The following is an 18126-nucleotide window of genomic DNA, read 5'->3' as shown; positions in this document are numbered from 1 at the left end:
CATTTATTAGTGATCATGACCTTAAGAAATACTTGAGAAACAAAATCAGCTTAGAAGAATCTGTAAGTGTTATTCCAAGTTTGTCTTTCGTTATTTACATAAACCACTTGTTTGGGCATTGTAGCTGCATATCTTTAAGGGAACATGCAAATTAAATGAAATTAAAATAATATTGTCAAGGGCAGTTTAAAATTAATTATTTTTTGTTCAGATAAACTTTGCACCAGTAACAAATTCAGCCCACCTGGAAGCAGCCAGATCCAAGTGGAGCATTACACAGCTTGCATTTATCACAAATCTCTTGCCCAGTGCAAAGTTCCAAGTGACTGGAATGAAGCACAGGTGACTCCTGTATATAAGAAGGGTAAAAGAACGGACATGCAAAATTACAGACCAATATACTTAACATTATTTTGCTTTAGAATTCTTGAACATATTTGGAGTCTGAATGTAATAAATTTCCTTGAGATGGAAAAGCCTCTGTCCACTGATTGGCACAGATTTAGAAAGCATTGGTTGTGTGAGACTTCGCTCATCCTTTTCTCACATTATATCTTGCAGACCATGGATGAACAGTTACAGGCAGATTCCATATTCCTAGATTTCCGTAAAGTGTTTGACACAGTGTCCCAGTGCAGACTGTTAACGAAACTACAAGCATATGGAATAGGTTCCCAGATGTGTAAGTAGCTTGAAGAGTTCTTAAATAATAGGACCCAGTATGTTCTCTTTGATGGCAAGTGTTCATCAGAGATGAGGTTATTATCAGGGGTGTTCCAGTGAAGTGTGATAAGGCCACTCCTGTTATCTATATACATAAATGACCTGAAAGAGAGGATGAGCAGTAATCAGCAACTGTGTGCTGAAGGCACTGTAGTGTTTGGGAAGGTGCCACTGTTTGTGCTCTAGGAGGATACAAGAGAACTTGGATACGATTCCTAGTTGGAGTATTGAATGGTGGCTTGCTCTAAATGTAGAAAAATGTAAATTAATGCAGATGAATAGGAGAAACAATTGTGTGATGATTGAATAAAACATTAGCAGTATGTTGCTTGACATATTCACATTGATGAAATATCTAGGAGTAATTTTGCAAAGCAATATGAAATCAAATTAACATGTAAGGGCGGTAACAGTTAGGGTGAATCGTTGACTTCAGTTTATCAGGGGAATTGTAGGAAGGTGTAGCTCAACTATAAAGGAGATGACATTCAGAACAACGGAGTCACCCATTCTTGAGTACTGCTCAAGTGGTTGACATCCCCAACATGTTAGATTATAGGAATATATTAAATCAGTTTACAGCCAGACTGCTAGATTTGTTATCAGTCAACACACAAATATTACAGAGCTGCTTCATGACCTCAAATGCAAATCCCTTGAGAGAGTACAATGTTATTTTTGCAAAACACCATTCAAAAAATTTTCAGAAGCAGCATTGAAGTTGACTCAGATAATTCTACTGTGGCCAATGCACTTTTCACCTAAGGATAGTGAAGCTGAGGTAAGAGAAATTTTGGCTCATACGGTGGCACATACAGTCATTTCTGCCTTGCTGTATTTTCGAGTGGAACAGAAAAGAAAATGACTAATAGTGGCACAAGGTACCTTCTGCCATGCATCGTAGTGTATCTTTCTGTATGTGTGTGTAGGTGAACCTCTTCCCAGATACTGGATCAGTTAGTTACTCTTTGTATGTAGTTAGAAATTGCACTGACTGCTGTACAGTGATTAGAAGCTGCTTTGAATGGGCTTGTGTAAAATGTTGAGACACATGGATCAGATATATCAAAGGTAGTTCACACACTGTCCCCTCTGATAGGTACCCGCCTCCTCTGGAGGAATACAGGACCTGTCACTGCGCGTGTGATTCATTGTGGGTGGTGTGTGTATGGCAAGTGCAGGTTTCCATGGACCAGGAAGAGCTCAGTGTATTACACTCATACCACTAACCAAGAAATTCAAGGTAGTGTCTTCCACTGAAGCTGAACATGAAGCAGTTACACACACTGCACATGTTGAGTAACCTGCTGTATTCCATGTTGAAGGGAAATGCAAAAGGATAGGGCATCAGTTAATTATTGGCAGTTCATACGTACCTTGAATAATGGTACCCCTAAAGGAAATTGTAGCACGGGACGGGAGGATCACCTTCTGCACTCTATGTATTTGCCTGGCAGCCTCATTGAACATGTTGAAGAGGCAGTTCCAGTAGCCATTGACAGATCAGAATGCAACCAATTGCAGATCGTAGCACACATTGGAACAACTAATGTGTGTTTTCTGAGAGATCCTACTTGGCTCATTCCAGCAACTGGGAGAGAGGGCTGAGGAGAAGACCAGCCATGCTGACAGAGTTTTGGCAGTTCAAACCTACGACAAATGGTGCTACCCCTTAGGGAAATCGCAGCAAGGGACAGGAAAGGACGTCAGATGCTCTCAGTGTGTATGCCCGGGAGCCTCGCTCATCATGTTGAAGAGCCTATTCTAGCAGCCATTGAGGAAACAGGGTGCAACCCACTGCATATTGTGGTGCACATTGGAAGAAATGATACCTGTTTTCTGGGTTCCGAGGTTGTTCTTGGGTCATTCCATGACTGGCAGAGAAGGTTGAGAAGACCAGCCTTGTGCACTGAGTTTCAACAAACCTCACAGACCGCAATGTTGTCTCCATAACTGGTTCTGAGCTGAGAAGAAGCCTTGTACCAGAGACTTCGAAGGTTCTGTGACTTCCTGGAGTTGTGCTGAAGGGTTGATAATTGTAGGGCTCCACTAAACGGATCAGGTATATACTACACGTCAGACACTGCTACCCAGGTGTCTGGCTTCATGTGGTGTGCACATAAGATGCTCCCCCCCCCCCCCCCCCCCCCCTCCCCTCCATCCTCATTTTCTCATGTGACTCTGCGTCGAAACCAGATAGTGTTAGCTGTAGGAGGATCCAAAATATTAGGGTAAGACTCAAAGAAATGGCCCCCACACATGAAATAATTTCAGTACTAGTGATCAGCTGCTGAAGAATTAACAACAATGTGGTAGAGTTTGCAGCCATTCTTAAAAGCAGCGGGAGCTTATGTAATATCTAGTACAGATGGCTAGCTAAAACCCAGAATTAATAGCAGTGAGATCTTTGGGGTAGGTGTAAGAGTATATTGAAAGGAGAGGCCAGTGGGAAATGGAGGCAGTGTATTTATCTCAATAGACAAACTCAATTCCACTTTGATAGAAATGAAAGCTGCTTGTGAGCTGTTTGGGCCAAGACTTGGTATCAAGGGTGGGTATGTGCTTATAATTGGATCTTTCTATCTACCACCAGGCTCAGCCCCAGAGCTAACTGAAAAAAATTATAGAGAACCTCAGTTTGCTAGTATCAATGTTACCTAACCATACTGCCATCAGTGGAGGAGACTTGTATTGTCCAACAATCAGTTGGGTTGATTTATAGTTTTCTAAGTGGTAGGGATGACAAGACATTCTGTGAAACATTACTAAGTGCCATCTCTGAAAGATATCTAGAACAGATACGTAGGGACTCCACTTATGAGGAAAATATAGAAGTCCTAATGACAATGAAGAGACTTGATCTCTCTGAGAGTCTCCACATTGCAACTGGTATCAGTGACTATGAGGCAGTTGCAGCGATAAAGATTATTGTTTACAAAGATCAGCTACAGTGAGTAGGATTAATTACACAGATCAGCTAAAGCAAGTTGGAAGGTTTATATATTTATTGAATTATGTGAAGAGCCAGTCATGTCACATCTCAGAGGAACCCGAAACAATTATTCTCTGGGCAGGAGCATGTAGAAGACCTGTGGCTCAAATTTAAAAGAACAATTGGCCATACACTACATAAACATGAACCTAATAGAATAGTTCATGATGGGAGGTACCTCCCATGGTATTAAATCATTGTAAAGAACTTCTAAAGAAACAGTGATATCTGCTTAATAAGTTTAAAACAAAACACAGGGCCTCAGATAGAGAGATACTGAATGAAACACATTTGGTTGTCAAGAGGGTTATGCTTGAAGCCCTCACCAACTACAACAGCTGAATATTATTGAAAGCTCTATCACAAAATCCAATTCTGATCACGTATAAGGGCTATCACTGGCACCAAACTTAGTTTCCAGATACTCATGAATGATGCGGGAACTGAAATGGAAGGTAGTATAACTCTGTTATTTATTAACAAAAAATAATATTGATAGAGTTGTAAAATCACCATAGGCTACTGTACACTATCATAAGTAGCCATAGATTACGGTAGTTTCTCTAGTAGCTTTGGTCAGTTAAGGCTAAACCCCCTCCCCCGCCTTTACATTAGGTGTATTACATACGTGTTGGACATTACCTCATAACGAATCCTCTAAATATCGGAAGCAATAAGACAAATAGACATTGAATGAGGATATACGTATAAAGGGCCTCGTAACCTATGGAACACTTTTGTTCCACTTAGTTATCCTCCTGTGTCTTACTTAAAAACACAACAGTATTTATAGCATAATTGAACCAGTCAGTTTAATTCACGTTTTATTCAAAAACTGTTGATTAGGAATAAGAAACAGAGGGATGTTGCAGTAAAAATAAAGAAAACAAGATTGATTTATCGTATAGCACAAGAAAATGCAATTTCCTAAACAAAACGCTAAAATAACGTCACTTCACTATGTTGTCGAACTTATGTGAAACATGTTTCTGTTATTCATAAACAACTTGGACAGTTTTTTGTTGTTGTGCCTGCCTGAAACACAGTGGGTCATATTTACCTTGGGTAGCAATTTATTCGTATGTAATGTTGTTGACATTCCAACCTGGAGTTTACATTGTTCAGTTCCTGCAATGTTATTTCAGAAACCATCCATACATTTGCTTGGAATGGTGCAGGAAACCTGCATTAGAAATAGTGGATGGTCTCTCTTTCAGTAATTTTTTTCTTGTTTTGAACACCACAATAGTCTTCAAACAAAAGTCATTTCAATTTTACAAAATTGGTATGTAACAATATAATGAGAAGGGAAGTTGCTACTCACCATATAGCGGAGATGCTAAGTCACAGATAGGCACAACAAAAAAGATTTTCACACTTATCACTTTCGTCCAATGGCCTTCGTCAACAATAGATACACACATGTGCACAAACACACTGGTGCAAACACAACTCACACACATGACTTCAGTCTCAGGCAACTGAAATCACACTGTGAGGAGCAGCACCAGTGCATGATGGGAGCGGTGACTGGGTGGGGGAAAGGAGGTGGCTTGAGCGGCGAGGGGGAGGGATAGTATAGTGGGGATGGCAGACCATAAAGTTCTTCAGGTTGGGCAGTGGGCAGGGGGAGGTGGGAGGGGGGAAGTAGTGGAAAATGATAGAAATAAATAAAAAATATAAAATAAAATAAATAAATAAAAGACTGATTGTGGTGGTGGAATGACTTTCCTCCTCATAATATTGTTACCTTCCATCCTGAATTTGTTCAAAATTGGGGTATTTCAGAGATGAAATATAATGTGAAGATAGTTCACCAAACATCTACGAGACAGAATACAGAATGTGTGACAGGCATGTGGGGTGTTAAGATGGCACTTGAACATTCAAGGTTTGCTTCTCCAGCAGAATAAAATAACTCTATATGTTTAAAGGGGTCTATTTTGGTTAATGATAATTTTTGTGGCCAATATTTGATAACAGGGTCAATCATCTTCATCAGGTTCCTTGAGCAATAGTATTATATGCTCACTGCCGTGACTGTGTAATCACCAAAGACACACTTTTTCACCCGGTGAAGATGACTTTCACACTTGCCCAAATATTACATGAAAAATGAAATTGTCTGTTCATCTGGACACCTGAGAATATACCATTCATCTGTTGTACCGGTAAAACCTAAAAAGTCAGAGGTCCTGATCTGTGAAAACAAACTGACCACTACTTTTTCTCCAAGATGAAGACAGTAACTGACTCTCCCACTACCTCTTGAGAGATACTGTTCTAGTATCCTGTTACCCCTGGCTGTTTGTTTGAGATTGTGATGCTCTCTCCCCTTGTGCTTCAATATTGTAGTTTCCTTAGCCTTACTGCCATCACACAGTGTCTCTTCCAAAAGGCCTGCCTACTTCAAACACATAGTTTTTCTTCCATATTAGCAAGGCTAAGTTAATTGTTAGACCCATTTATTACTTTGGGAAAGCAAATGGAAGACGTGGCCAGGATGGAAGCACCATCGTTTCTATTCCTGAGGAACAGGGAGGGGAGGCACTAAAAGTGTACACTCCAGCATTCTTATGAGTAGAGTACAGCAGCAATGATGTATCCCATTATATGCTAATGCTCTGGGTAGCACAACTAAATAATGACCAGCAAATTTTGTTTGGCATTGCTCCTTGCACACTATAACTGTGACATAGTTTCCCAGTGTAAACTGTATGAATCTACATTTTATCTTAATAAGTCACTGCCCACTGCAATGCTGATACACCACTTTTTCATAAAATTGTTGTAGAATAACCTTTTCTGAACAAAGTCATTTTGTTGTACATGATGGCTCACTTTTTACTGTCACCATATGGAAGCAAATCCCACAGACATGACTGTTTTTCTAGTGTTTCCTTGTTACCCTTGAAATCCAGTTCCGTGCAACAGGTGATAATGTTGCTGAACTTGCTGTGTAATAACACTTCTATCCTCATTGATAAAGAAATATTTATAGATTGCATTTTTTGTTCTCCTTTGGGGTATGTGCTTGACTACACCCTGCTCTGAATTGTGCCTCCCATTGTTATCTGCTTACCATTGACATACCGAATTTTAGTATTTTGTTAGTGCATCGTTTCATCTTCTCCATTAGCATTGTCAGCCCTTTCTCCTTCTTGTTTTCAATAAATTTAATGATGTAATGGCTGCCTGTGAAGGCATTTTCTGCAATCACTGTCCTTGCCTGCACTTTGAGGTAACAGTGCACATTACTTTGAATGGGATCCTATTATATCCTATGGCTAAGTTAGTTCGCAATATGGCAGAGTCTGTGGCTGGCTTTGTCAAGTAATACATGTCTATAGAGTATCATATTACATACAATTGAATCCATTGCTGTGGACATGGCTCTGACAGTGCATTACACCAACTTGATTTTGGGTCACTTAGGAAGATGTTTCAGTGTTGTTATTCAGCCTGTAAGTTTCTATATGGCCATATGCAGAAAAGTGACATTCTTATATGGGAATATTTATTGCAATAGGTACTGCAAGGGGAGGGAGAGCCGGAACAGACAGATGGTTGGTTGAATTGATTGATTGATTGATTGACTGGCTGGCAAAATAGCATAAAAATAAATGTGATACAAGAAAGCATGCAAAGACACATTTGCCATTTGAATGATGCTGTCAATAGCACATGATAAATTTAATATATACAGGGTGTTTAAAAAATGACCGATATATTTGAAACGGCAATACAAACTAAACGAGCAGCGATAGAAATACACTGTTTGTTGCAATATGCTTGGGACAACAGTACATTTTCAGGGAGACAAACTTTTGAAATTACAGTAGTTACAATTGTCAACAACAGATGGTGCTGTGGTCTGGGAAACTCTATAGTACGATATTTTCCACATATCCACCATGCGTAGCAATAATATGGCGTAGTCTCTGAATGAAATTACCCGAAACCTTTGACAACGTGTCTGGCGGAATGGCTTCACATGCAGATGAGATGTACTGCTTCAGCTGTTCAATTGTTTCTGGATTCTGGTGGTACACCTGGTCTTTCAAGTGTCCACACAGAAAGAAGTCACAGGGGTTCATGTCTGGCGAATAGGGAGGCCAATCCACGCCGCCTCCTGTATGTTTCGGATAGCCCAAAACAATCACACGATCATCTAAATATTCATTCAGGAAATTAAAGACGTCGGCCGTGCGATGTTGCCGGGCACCATCTTGCATAAACCACGAGGTGTTCGCAGTGTCGTCTAAGGCAGTTTGTACCGCCACAAATTCACGAAGAATGTCCAGATAGCGTATTTAATGTCATAAAAATTATTGACTGCAGCAAAGACAAACAGTATTGTAATATCAGTAACTTAATCTGCAGATTTGTGGAGAACCTTTGTTTACAAGTTCTGAATATTTCATGAAAATGATTAATGTTTACCATTCCATTTAAAGTGTGCATTAATAAGCAGTGCCCCATTTGTCCTGGTTGGTCATCCATACTTTATGCCCCAGCACTGCGGCCTGTGCATACAGATCCATGATGAGTCCTGGTATCAGCTTCTGGTCTCCAGCATAAAATGATCAGTATGGGTACCATTACAAATGTAGATCCTTTCCAGTAAATTTTTTTCTCCATTTCATCATGGCATAAATTTTAATGCTGGCACCATTGAGTATCAGCATTTTTTTACTCCCACAAAATTTCTGGTACAATGGGCATTTTGTGATAATTTCCTGCAACAAATACAGGATATCAATAGGAAACAGCTGCTGAGTTTCATAACTGCAAAACAGTTGTTCTCCATCATGCACAGATGCACTTACTCCACTGGGCTGCAACTGACAAGGCTAGGTACTTACTATCCTTGTTTTTGCCAGTATTTTGACCATCTCTGAAAAATTGCATGAACAACACATTTAATCTCCAGAAGTATTCTCCCACTCTATGGTAGTGAGTGCACTATTGTGAAACTACTTGAAAAATTAAAACTTTTTACTGGACTGGAAATCAATGCAGACACTTGCATTTCACAGGCAATGGTCTAAATAACTGAGGTAGCCAACCATGACAGGTGACCCATCTGCACAACTTTAATTCTACTAGCTCCTCTTTTGTATTTTTAAAACTTCACACTCCTCTTTTTGTATTTTTAAAAGTTCGCAGGAGTTCATGTGCATACCTTGTTGCATTAGCACTGCTGGGGGAAAGAAATCATGAAAAGCTAGCTTAGCCATAGCCTATGAGTTATTTTCAGAATGAGTCTTCCACTTTCCAGTAGACTATGCACCGTTGTCAGTAATCCTAGAACATTAGATTGTTTTGCTAGGCTGCTACTGGAATACAGACCCTGTAATTTGCAGGCAATGTTATGACATCTGTCAAAGAATGACTATTGATCTGCCTTCACAATTCTGCCAGTATGTCTCATATTTTCAAAATTACACACTTTTAGCACATTATCTCATGACATGCAGCTCTGGCCGTAAATCATGATTATGATGATGATGATCCTTTTTGGTCTTTGCATTGGCCTTAACTGTCAGAAATGGAATGAGAGGTGCTATTTTCTGCCACTATCATTACAGTACTGGAAATTATTGGAAGTGCTCACCTCTTTGTACAATAGCCTAATCCTAAATCCCACATACATCTGCACTCACCTTTTGTAGAGATTGACTTGCAGTCTTTTAACTGTTTGGGAAACTTACTTTTTAGGTATTTGATAGTATTTTATTAATGGCATCTTCATAGTATGAACCTTTGACAAGATATCTTTTCCCCTGTCTTCCAAAACTTCAACATTTTTTCCAGAGTTGTCTTTTGGGAGACATTCGTCCAATCATAGGACCTTACAGGACTATTGCCATATCAATACTCTTGACTGATGCTGGTGAACTGCCTCATGAAAGGTAGCAGCAACTTATCACTGTGTAATCAAACTGTTGATGAACTACACTGCCACCATCGAGTGAGAAGAGCATTCACAGTATGCAGAAATTGTGTAGAAGAAATTGATATGACAGATGTCAATGTTCTCAAACAGGGATGGAACAAGTATGTTTCTTGGATGTTAGAGACTCAGAATAATATCGTAGATGGCAGAATTTAACAAACTGTATGCATCATCAACCTTCTTCAAGAAAATTGTTGTGCTATTTTAGATCAGTGACATGAGAACACAATTTGAAGTGGTCAGTTCTTCCTTTACACTGTTCTTAATAATAATTTTATTGCATCATCTTCTCATTGAATAGACCACTTCCTGTTCAGCTTCTGTCTCTAAATTGTATGTCTAGAGAATTGATTTTCCCTAACATTCTGTCTCCTGTATGATTCTTCCAATGCTGTCTTCAGCGAGATACATGACTACTGAACAGTACCAAGTGTTTTTACCTGATGAGAAATGGTATCAGATTACAACCATTGGTAGCAAATCGCCACTTTCTTTTTTGAAGAACGTTTAATAAACAAAAGACACATTACAGTTATAGCACCCCCACCAATAAGACTGTGTGTCTTATTGTAGTGTTTTCCTCGAAACTGTCGTTGCTTTACAGCAGCAAAAGGGTGTAAGTGGACAGGTTAATGATTAGTTGAACTGAGGTACTGTAAGCCGTAGTCAGTGAAGTTGATAGTACAACTATGACAGATTTTTTCTTATCTTTCAGTGTTTTTTAAGTTTTTGAGCTACTTGTGTTTTCATTTACAGCAAGGGACGTGGATCTCAGAAACACAGTTAAAAATGGCATCTTGTATCTGGAAGACCCTGTGGACAAGGAATGGAATAAACACTTCTTTGTATTAACAAAAAATAAATTATTTTACACCGACTCCTTTCATGATGAGCAAGAAGGTGAAGGAGAGGAAGAAGAGGAAGAGAGTGGTTTTCATAGACCTAAGGAGGTGAGTGTGATGCAATACTGGAGTTTTCAGTTAAGATTTTGGAATGCTGTTCCTTTAAAATCATTTGTTATTTATCATGTATAAATAAATTTTGGAATTCGTTTAAATTGCTGGCATTCCTTTGGAGACATCAATCTGTATACAGGTGCTACTTTGTGTGACACCTGCTATTGCATGCTCTACCAGTTTAGCATTTCTTTTAAATTTTCTTTTGATGTTATTCATAGCACCATTGTGTAGAATATCATTATCAGTCACCATTAGACATCCACTGCTTCACATTGTCATTTATTACCTTCTTGAGCTATATGCATCCATGTTGCTACTGCTCACTTCATAATTCCATCTACAGGTCATTTATTAGATCTTTGTCTCAGTACTTTTCTATACCTTAGAATGTGGCTGGCAACTATGAGAGTGTGTATTAGAGTGTCTGTGTGGCTCCTTGTGCATCAGTGTGCGTGCTGTGCTGTTAATAGATAAAGAGCTGGTGCTCGAAAGCTCGTGTGAATGCTGTTTTCTGTTATATGTTTCTGTGCTCCACCTATTGATCTGCTATAGGTGAGTCATTGATTTACTCTTATTTTACATATTACTCCCTCCAGAAATTAGTTTAGTTATACATTGCTATGCTAGGGTGTACAGAGAGAGGACATAGAAATTCAGAATCACAAAAACAACTTCAATTGTAACAACAATCCTGTATGTTCCAAAACACAAATACTTACATGTTTAGCAACCTAGATAGAAACAGTAGTGTCATACCCAAGTGAAGAACTTTAAACTTCTAGATCATGACAAGAACAAGTAGGTGAACTATGGCTCAAATTAAAAGAATACTTGACTATGCACTGGATAGATATGTACCCAGTGGGGCAGTTTGTAATGGGAGAGATCCTCCGTGGTATACAGTCACTTTAATGAAACTTCTAATGAAATACAGACTACTGCATAATAGGTATAAAACAAAACATAGGGGTACAGATAGAAAGAAGCTGAATGAAATGTGTTTTGCAATCAAGAGAACAATGTGTGAAGCTTACATTGACTGCTATAGCAGAGTGTTGTCTTATGATCATTTACAAAATCCAAAGAAATTCTGGTCATATGTAAAGGTTTTTAGTGGTGCCAAAGTTAGCATCTAGTCTCTAGCAAATGAAACAGAAACTGAAATCAAGGGTAGCAAAGCAAAAGCTGAAATTCTTAACTATGTTTTCAAACCTTGCTTCAGAAAGGACAATCCAGGAGTATTCTACCAATTTAATTCTCCTACCACCAAGAAGATGAGTGAAATAGATATTAGTGTCAGTGCTGTTGAGAAACAGTTGGAATTGTTAAAATTGAACAAACCTCCAGGGCCTAATGGAATCCCTATCAGATGCTATAGCCAGTCGCAGCTGAGTTAGTCCCTCTGTTAACTACAACCCATTGTAGATCTGTTGAACAAAAAGCTGTGCCCAGTAGCTGGAAGAAAGCACAGGTCACACCTGTCTACAAGAAGGGTAGTCAAAATGATCCACAAAACTACTGTCCAATATCTGTGACATCCATTTGTTGTAGAATCTTGGCAAATATTGTGATCCCCAACATAATGAGGTATCTCAAACGGAATGTAGTCCTCTGTTCCAACCAGCATGGATCTTGAAAACATAGATAATGTCAAATGCAACTCGCACTTTTCTCACATGACCCCCTGAGAGCCTTGGACCAAGGCAGTCACGTTAGATGCAGTATTTCTCGAGTTCTGAAAAGCATTTGACTTGGTACCACACCTATGACTATTATCAAAAGTAAAACCATATGGGGTACCAGAAAACATATGTGGCTGGATTGAGGATTTCTTGGTAGGAAGGACACAGTGTGTCATCTTGGATGGAAAGTCATTGTCAGATGTAGAAGTAACTTTGGATGTACCTCAGGGAAATGTGTTGGGACCCTTGTTGTTCATGCTGTATATTAATTATCTTGCAGACAATATTAATAGTAACCTCAGACTTTTTGAGAGCAGTGCAGTTATCTACAATGAATTACTGTCTGAATGAAGCTGTGCAAATATTATCAGACCTTGATAAGATTAAAAGTGATGCAGTGATTGGTGACTTGCTTTAAATATTTTACAAAAAGTAAAATTGTGCACTTCAAAAAATGAAAAAAAGTAGTATCCTATAAATATAATATTAGTGTGTCACAGTTGGAATGCGTACTCATACAAATACTTGGATGGAACATTAAGCAGAGCCATGAAATGGGACAGTCACATTAGGCTTAATTGGGGGTAAAACAGGTAGTAGACATTGGTTCATTGATAGAATACTTGGGAAATGCCATCCGTTTACAAAGGAGATTGCTTGAAAATCTCTTGTGTGACCCATTCTAGAATACTGCTCATGTGTGTGGGACTCATATTAAATAATATCAGCAGGGGATATTGAACATATACAGAGAAGGGCAGCACAAATAAACACATGTTTGTTTGGCCCACTTGACAGTGTCACTGATTTGTTGAAATAACTGAACTGGCAGACTCTTGCAGATAGATGTAAACCATTAACAAAGTTTCAAGACTCAGCTTTAAATGATAACTCTAGGCATATACTGCGAGCCCTTATATATTGCTCCCATAAGGATCATGAGGATAAGATTAAATTAATTACAGGATGCAAAGAGATATTTAAACAATCGTTTTTCCCACACTCCACATGTGAATGGAATGGGAAAAAGCCCTAATAAGTGATACAGTGGGATGTATCTCTGCTATGCACTTCAGAGTGGTTTACAGAGTGTATACGTAGATGTAGGTCACCCAGTATTCCCAAAGCTCCATTCGCAACACATCTTCCCATGCAGAATGCACCACTTGGCACAAATGACATTACACTTTGGGTTGGTTGTCATGGGACTAGGGTAAGAACTATGGAAAGGGATGTGGGAAGAGATGTGTTGTGACACACTTCATCAGGTTCATGAACTGAGGCCTGTTCAGCAAGGGAGTCCCTGTCAATAGCTCCACTGTCCTCTCCTTCACATGAACACACAAACACCTCTGCCCATGTGGTCAGTGCTAGAATAAGGAGGTGTTCTTTGAAGAGGAAATCAAAGTTGCTAATATCAGAAATATGTTGCATGCATGCATGCATTGTTCAACAGCTTAGACCCTGCCAATAAAGACCTTGCATGGTAACACTGTTGTAATCAACTGGAAGTACAATCATTTGTACAACTTTCTTTTTGAGGTATAGGGGGAAGAGTCGTTTCTGTTTTTCTAGTGCATGAGGAAATATTGATACTTTCTGGCAAACTGTACCTGTATATTCAGCCCATTTTAAGTTTCCATCTAATATTATTGCTTAACTCTTTGCTGTTGAACACAAACTTATATTTTTCTTGTTATGTACAAAATATAGGAAATGTCTGGAGAATAAGGCTAGAATGACCAATCTAAATTGCTTTGGTTTTGAATAGTTGGAGTATTAACTCAGTCTTCTATGTCTATTGTAAAAATGTACACAAGTCAGCATTGACATTGTTGATAGCTGTCCTCATGTTAATTGGTTGTGTATGTAAGTGTAACTAAAAGTCATTAGCATACATGTAGTATTTACAGTGCAACAGATCTGATCAAACGTCTTTGGTGGAATACAGTGTGAAGAGTATCTGGCCAAATACTGAACACTGGGGACTCCTGATACTACATGTCTCCAGTGTGAGTACTGTGGCTTCGAACATTATCCTTTTGTTGGTGGAACATCAGGTGTGAGAAAAGCTTTTATATTAGACTTGGAAAAAATTTTAGGCTGCTAAATTTAGCATGTAAAATGTCAGTCAGTGGAATTGAAGGTTTTGCTGAAATATAGAAACCACATGCTAGTGGCCACGTGACAGTCCTTGTCTAACTTCAGGTTATCAGTTACATTTATTTAAGTATTAGTGTTTGTGGAAGCCAGCTTGGTACCTAGTACATTATTCATTGCTAGGTAGTCATGAAGCTGATCGTGGTCTGTAATTTATAACTGTACTGCAAAGACGTGTTTGGTAAATTCTGATTTGATGCGCATACTGGATTTGTTTGATGATATTGTCAGTTATGTGTTTGAGTTAGAAAATTGTTGCGGTAGTCATTTTCGCCCTTGGAATAATTAGTAAGTTTTATTTTTGTTTAATCAATACTACTAGTTATAAAATAAAGTACCGGTTAAGTTTCATAACTGGGGTTGTGAGATTAACTGCAGATTTTGCTTTGTCTGTACCTAAACCTTGTTAATTTTTCCACAAACCAACTGGTCTGTATGAGTTGTCAGTTAATGTATGAACACATCTGAATTTAGCATTAATTGATTGTCTCTGTTCTGCATCTATTTGTTGGCTATATATAATTTTTTGGGGTGTGGCATCATTTGAATAGGTGATATGTGTCATCTCTGAGATTCATGATCCATTTTAGTTCTTTTGCTAGCTTGAGGTTAAGGTTTTCTTTTCACCTTTCCAGTGTGGGGACTATATCATTTCCCCAGGATATCACTTGCTTGTGAACATAGTGATATGTTTTTAAAGTATTTGTACTCACAGTTTCTTTCTCGCCCACTCTAACGAGTATGTCATGGAAATTAGGTCGTGGGCTTGTATGCTGGTTTTGGATGTTTGAGTATACAAAAGGCTCTATTTGATGATTTCGTTGCAAATATGTTTTGCTTACAGTGAAGAAAACCCAGGAGTGTAGTGTCTTAGAAAATAATAATTATACAGACATTGGAAAAGTAGCAGTAATTTATTAAATCTACTTGTGCATGGAACAAAAAATCTCGCAGGTAAGAGGAAAGCAAAGAAAAAAATTGAAATTGAATGAGGCAGTGGTTAAACAGTGAGGCCTTTTACCAATCTGGTGCGCCATCAGCTCAGTGAGATAATAGACAGTTATACCAAAGGAAAATTCACTCAAGAAAACTAGTAGATATGAGGCAGAATTATGGGTTCTTACTTACATTCAGGGGGCAAAATGTTTGGTGCTGCTAGTACACACACACACAAAACAAAATCATCACCACTTTTTTATGTTTGTCAGCAGTTATGTCTTATATTTATTAAAAGATGGAAAATTTCCATCCAGACTTGGAGCCCAAGTGGACTGGTGGAATATCATGTTTAGTTGCACATAAGATCCAGTGCCAACTACAAGAGGAATATAATATAATTATTTTTATGACTTAAACCAAACAACAACCTGTGTTGCAGCAGTACATATAGCGCAGTGCTGGGATGGGCACAGTGTTTGAGATCAAACCATACACTGCAATATGTTATGGAGGGACCTACATAAAGAGCACTCTTTTTATCCTGATGTTTTTAATTTATTATTGAAATAGGATTGAAAATATTGTGATTGGACCATATAACTATTGAAAAGAATTGCCTCATCAAATGAATAATTACTACTGATTCACATGTATGGTGGTAGCAGAATAATTTGTATTATGGGAGATAAACCGCTCAACATAAATGGGATATAGATAAATCTGTTGTGGATGTGTTGTGCAGTGGGAATCATATCTGTGTCCTACTTACTTTGACCATACACAGAGGAATTGTGAAATCCACGTAGTGACACAACGCTGTTTTGTGTGTCAGAGACAGAACAACACACTATTGTGCTGGCAGTCTTTTTATTTAAATTCTTTAGAGGAACTGGGAGTAGAAGAAAATAGGAATCAAAAACTTTTGAATGTGTACTTGTTTAAAATATATTATTGTATCTTATTTAATAATGTTATTAGTACTAAGTTAATACATTTTGGTATAGGGCATTCCAAATGACGATCTGCACTTCAGTGAAAAATGGTTCCATGGAAAACTGGCGAGTGGCAGAACAGAAGCAGAGACGTTACTAAAAGATTACAGTCATTTGGGAGATGGCACTTTCTTAGTTCGGGAAAGTGAAACCTTTGTTGGTGACTACTCTCTCTCTTTCTGGTAAGTATTTCCTCAATTTGCTATCTTATTCTTACGTGAGTAGTGTGTGTGTGGGGGGGGGGGGGGGGGGGCAGCATGTAGACATGAGCACATGCATGTATGTGCATATATGTTTTACACTTGCAACAAAAGTCAGTAAAAAACACTGCTTTGTCATTACTATATAATTGTGGAAGATCGTCATGGCAGTAGTGTTTCTTTTTGAACACATGCCAGGAATCGATCTTCAAGGTTCTGTATTGTGCTTAACTACATTTGTTGTGGCACACTGTAATTTTTCCATTAATGGTAGCTTTAAGGCTATCTGTTGTAAGAGGTTTGAGAATGTTGACCTCAGATCTCAGGTATTTGCTCCAAGAAGAAATAGCTGACAAGATAGCTGTGATGAGAATTAGTCAAGGAACATTGCTAAGCTTTAGTTTATGTTAAGGGAAAACCTGTGATCAATAATATGTATTGCAGTCCTAATACTTTGGGCTATGGTTCCATCTTTTTGGAACATTTCTTTCATGTTGATTGACATTGCACTTGGCAGTTACCATTACTGTAGCTTCATATTATTATTATTATTATTATTATTATTATTATTATTATTATTATTAAATACAATTCCTGAAGTCAAAATACCACACAAAACTGCAACTTAAGTGTTATGGAGGCATTTATGGTGAAATGCAGGTGGATTCTTCACTGTGTGACAGTTTTAATTTTGATGTAAAACACAATGTCACCTCAACTTGTGCTGAATGAGCACCGTATGGCCAGAGTTTTAGTTTGTCATGTAGGACTGACCATTTTTAACCGTGAGACAGAGCTGTAATGTCACACTAAGTGGAGAGCTGAGGAGTCCAAAGGCCTACAGTTTTCTCATTATAAACGTTATCTGTAGTCCAGACCGTACAGGGAAAGCCAGTTAGTTCTCTCTTTATAACTGGTCCAATTGTTGTGAAATTATTCAACTCTGTGGGGTACAGTTTTATAATCGGATATATCCCCATCTCATGCACTACTGTTAACAGTCCAGTGGATGAAGAAAAATTAAGGGAAAAGTTTTGTATGGGAAGGAATGTCATAAACAACTTGCTGGGGTGTTACCATGGCGATAGGGGGGGGGGGGGGGGGCTTTTAAGGCACTTTCTGAAGTTTTGCTTGAGTAACTCAGCATGTTTCCCCATGCAAAATTAAACTACATTAAATTTCTCACAAAAAAGATCCTATTCCTTTTTTCTCCAGGACTAATGTTACCTGCATAGCAGATTATTAAAAATAGAGCTTTGATGGCATAAAAATAATGTTTGCTGTTAAATAAAGTTGTTTAAGAATGTAGTGCAATAGAATCATTTTAAGGATAGCTTTTTTAAAAGGCTAGAACATAATGTGGGGTCGACTTGTGAGGGAAGGTAGGTCCCCAGGTGGTGTTATGAACTACCCTGCTGTGTAGGACTGTAAAGTGAAGAATGGCAGGGATTTCCCACCCTCTCTACTGCACTGCAACACACAATGCAACTAGAGGATGTTTCACAAAGTTATGCTGACCC

General features: G+C 38.5%; 1 protein-coding gene across 1 annotated transcript in view; it reads left to right on the top strand.

Moving 5' to 3' along the window:
- The window catches only part of LOC126268133 (1-phosphatidylinositol 4,5-bisphosphate phosphodiesterase gamma-1), a 255096-nt gene that overhangs the window by 83570 nt on the left and 153400 nt on the right, over window positions 1–18126 (top strand). The window contains exons 9-10 of the mRNA XM_049973664.1: window positions 10431–10624; window positions 16419–16588. Coding sequence (XP_049829621.1) covers window positions 10431–10624; window positions 16419–16588 — 364 coding nt within the window. The remainder of the gene's footprint in view (window positions 1–10430; window positions 10625–16418; window positions 16589–18126) is intronic.

This window comes from Schistocerca gregaria, chromosome 4 (genome assembly GCF_023897955.1).
Source record: "Schistocerca gregaria isolate iqSchGreg1 chromosome 4, iqSchGreg1.2, whole genome shotgun sequence".
Lineage (NCBI taxonomy): Eukaryota > Metazoa > Arthropoda > Insecta > Orthoptera > Acrididae > Schistocerca > Schistocerca gregaria.
The sequence above is the reverse complement of the archived record's forward strand: the minus strand, read 5'-3'. Positions and strand labels throughout refer to the sequence as shown.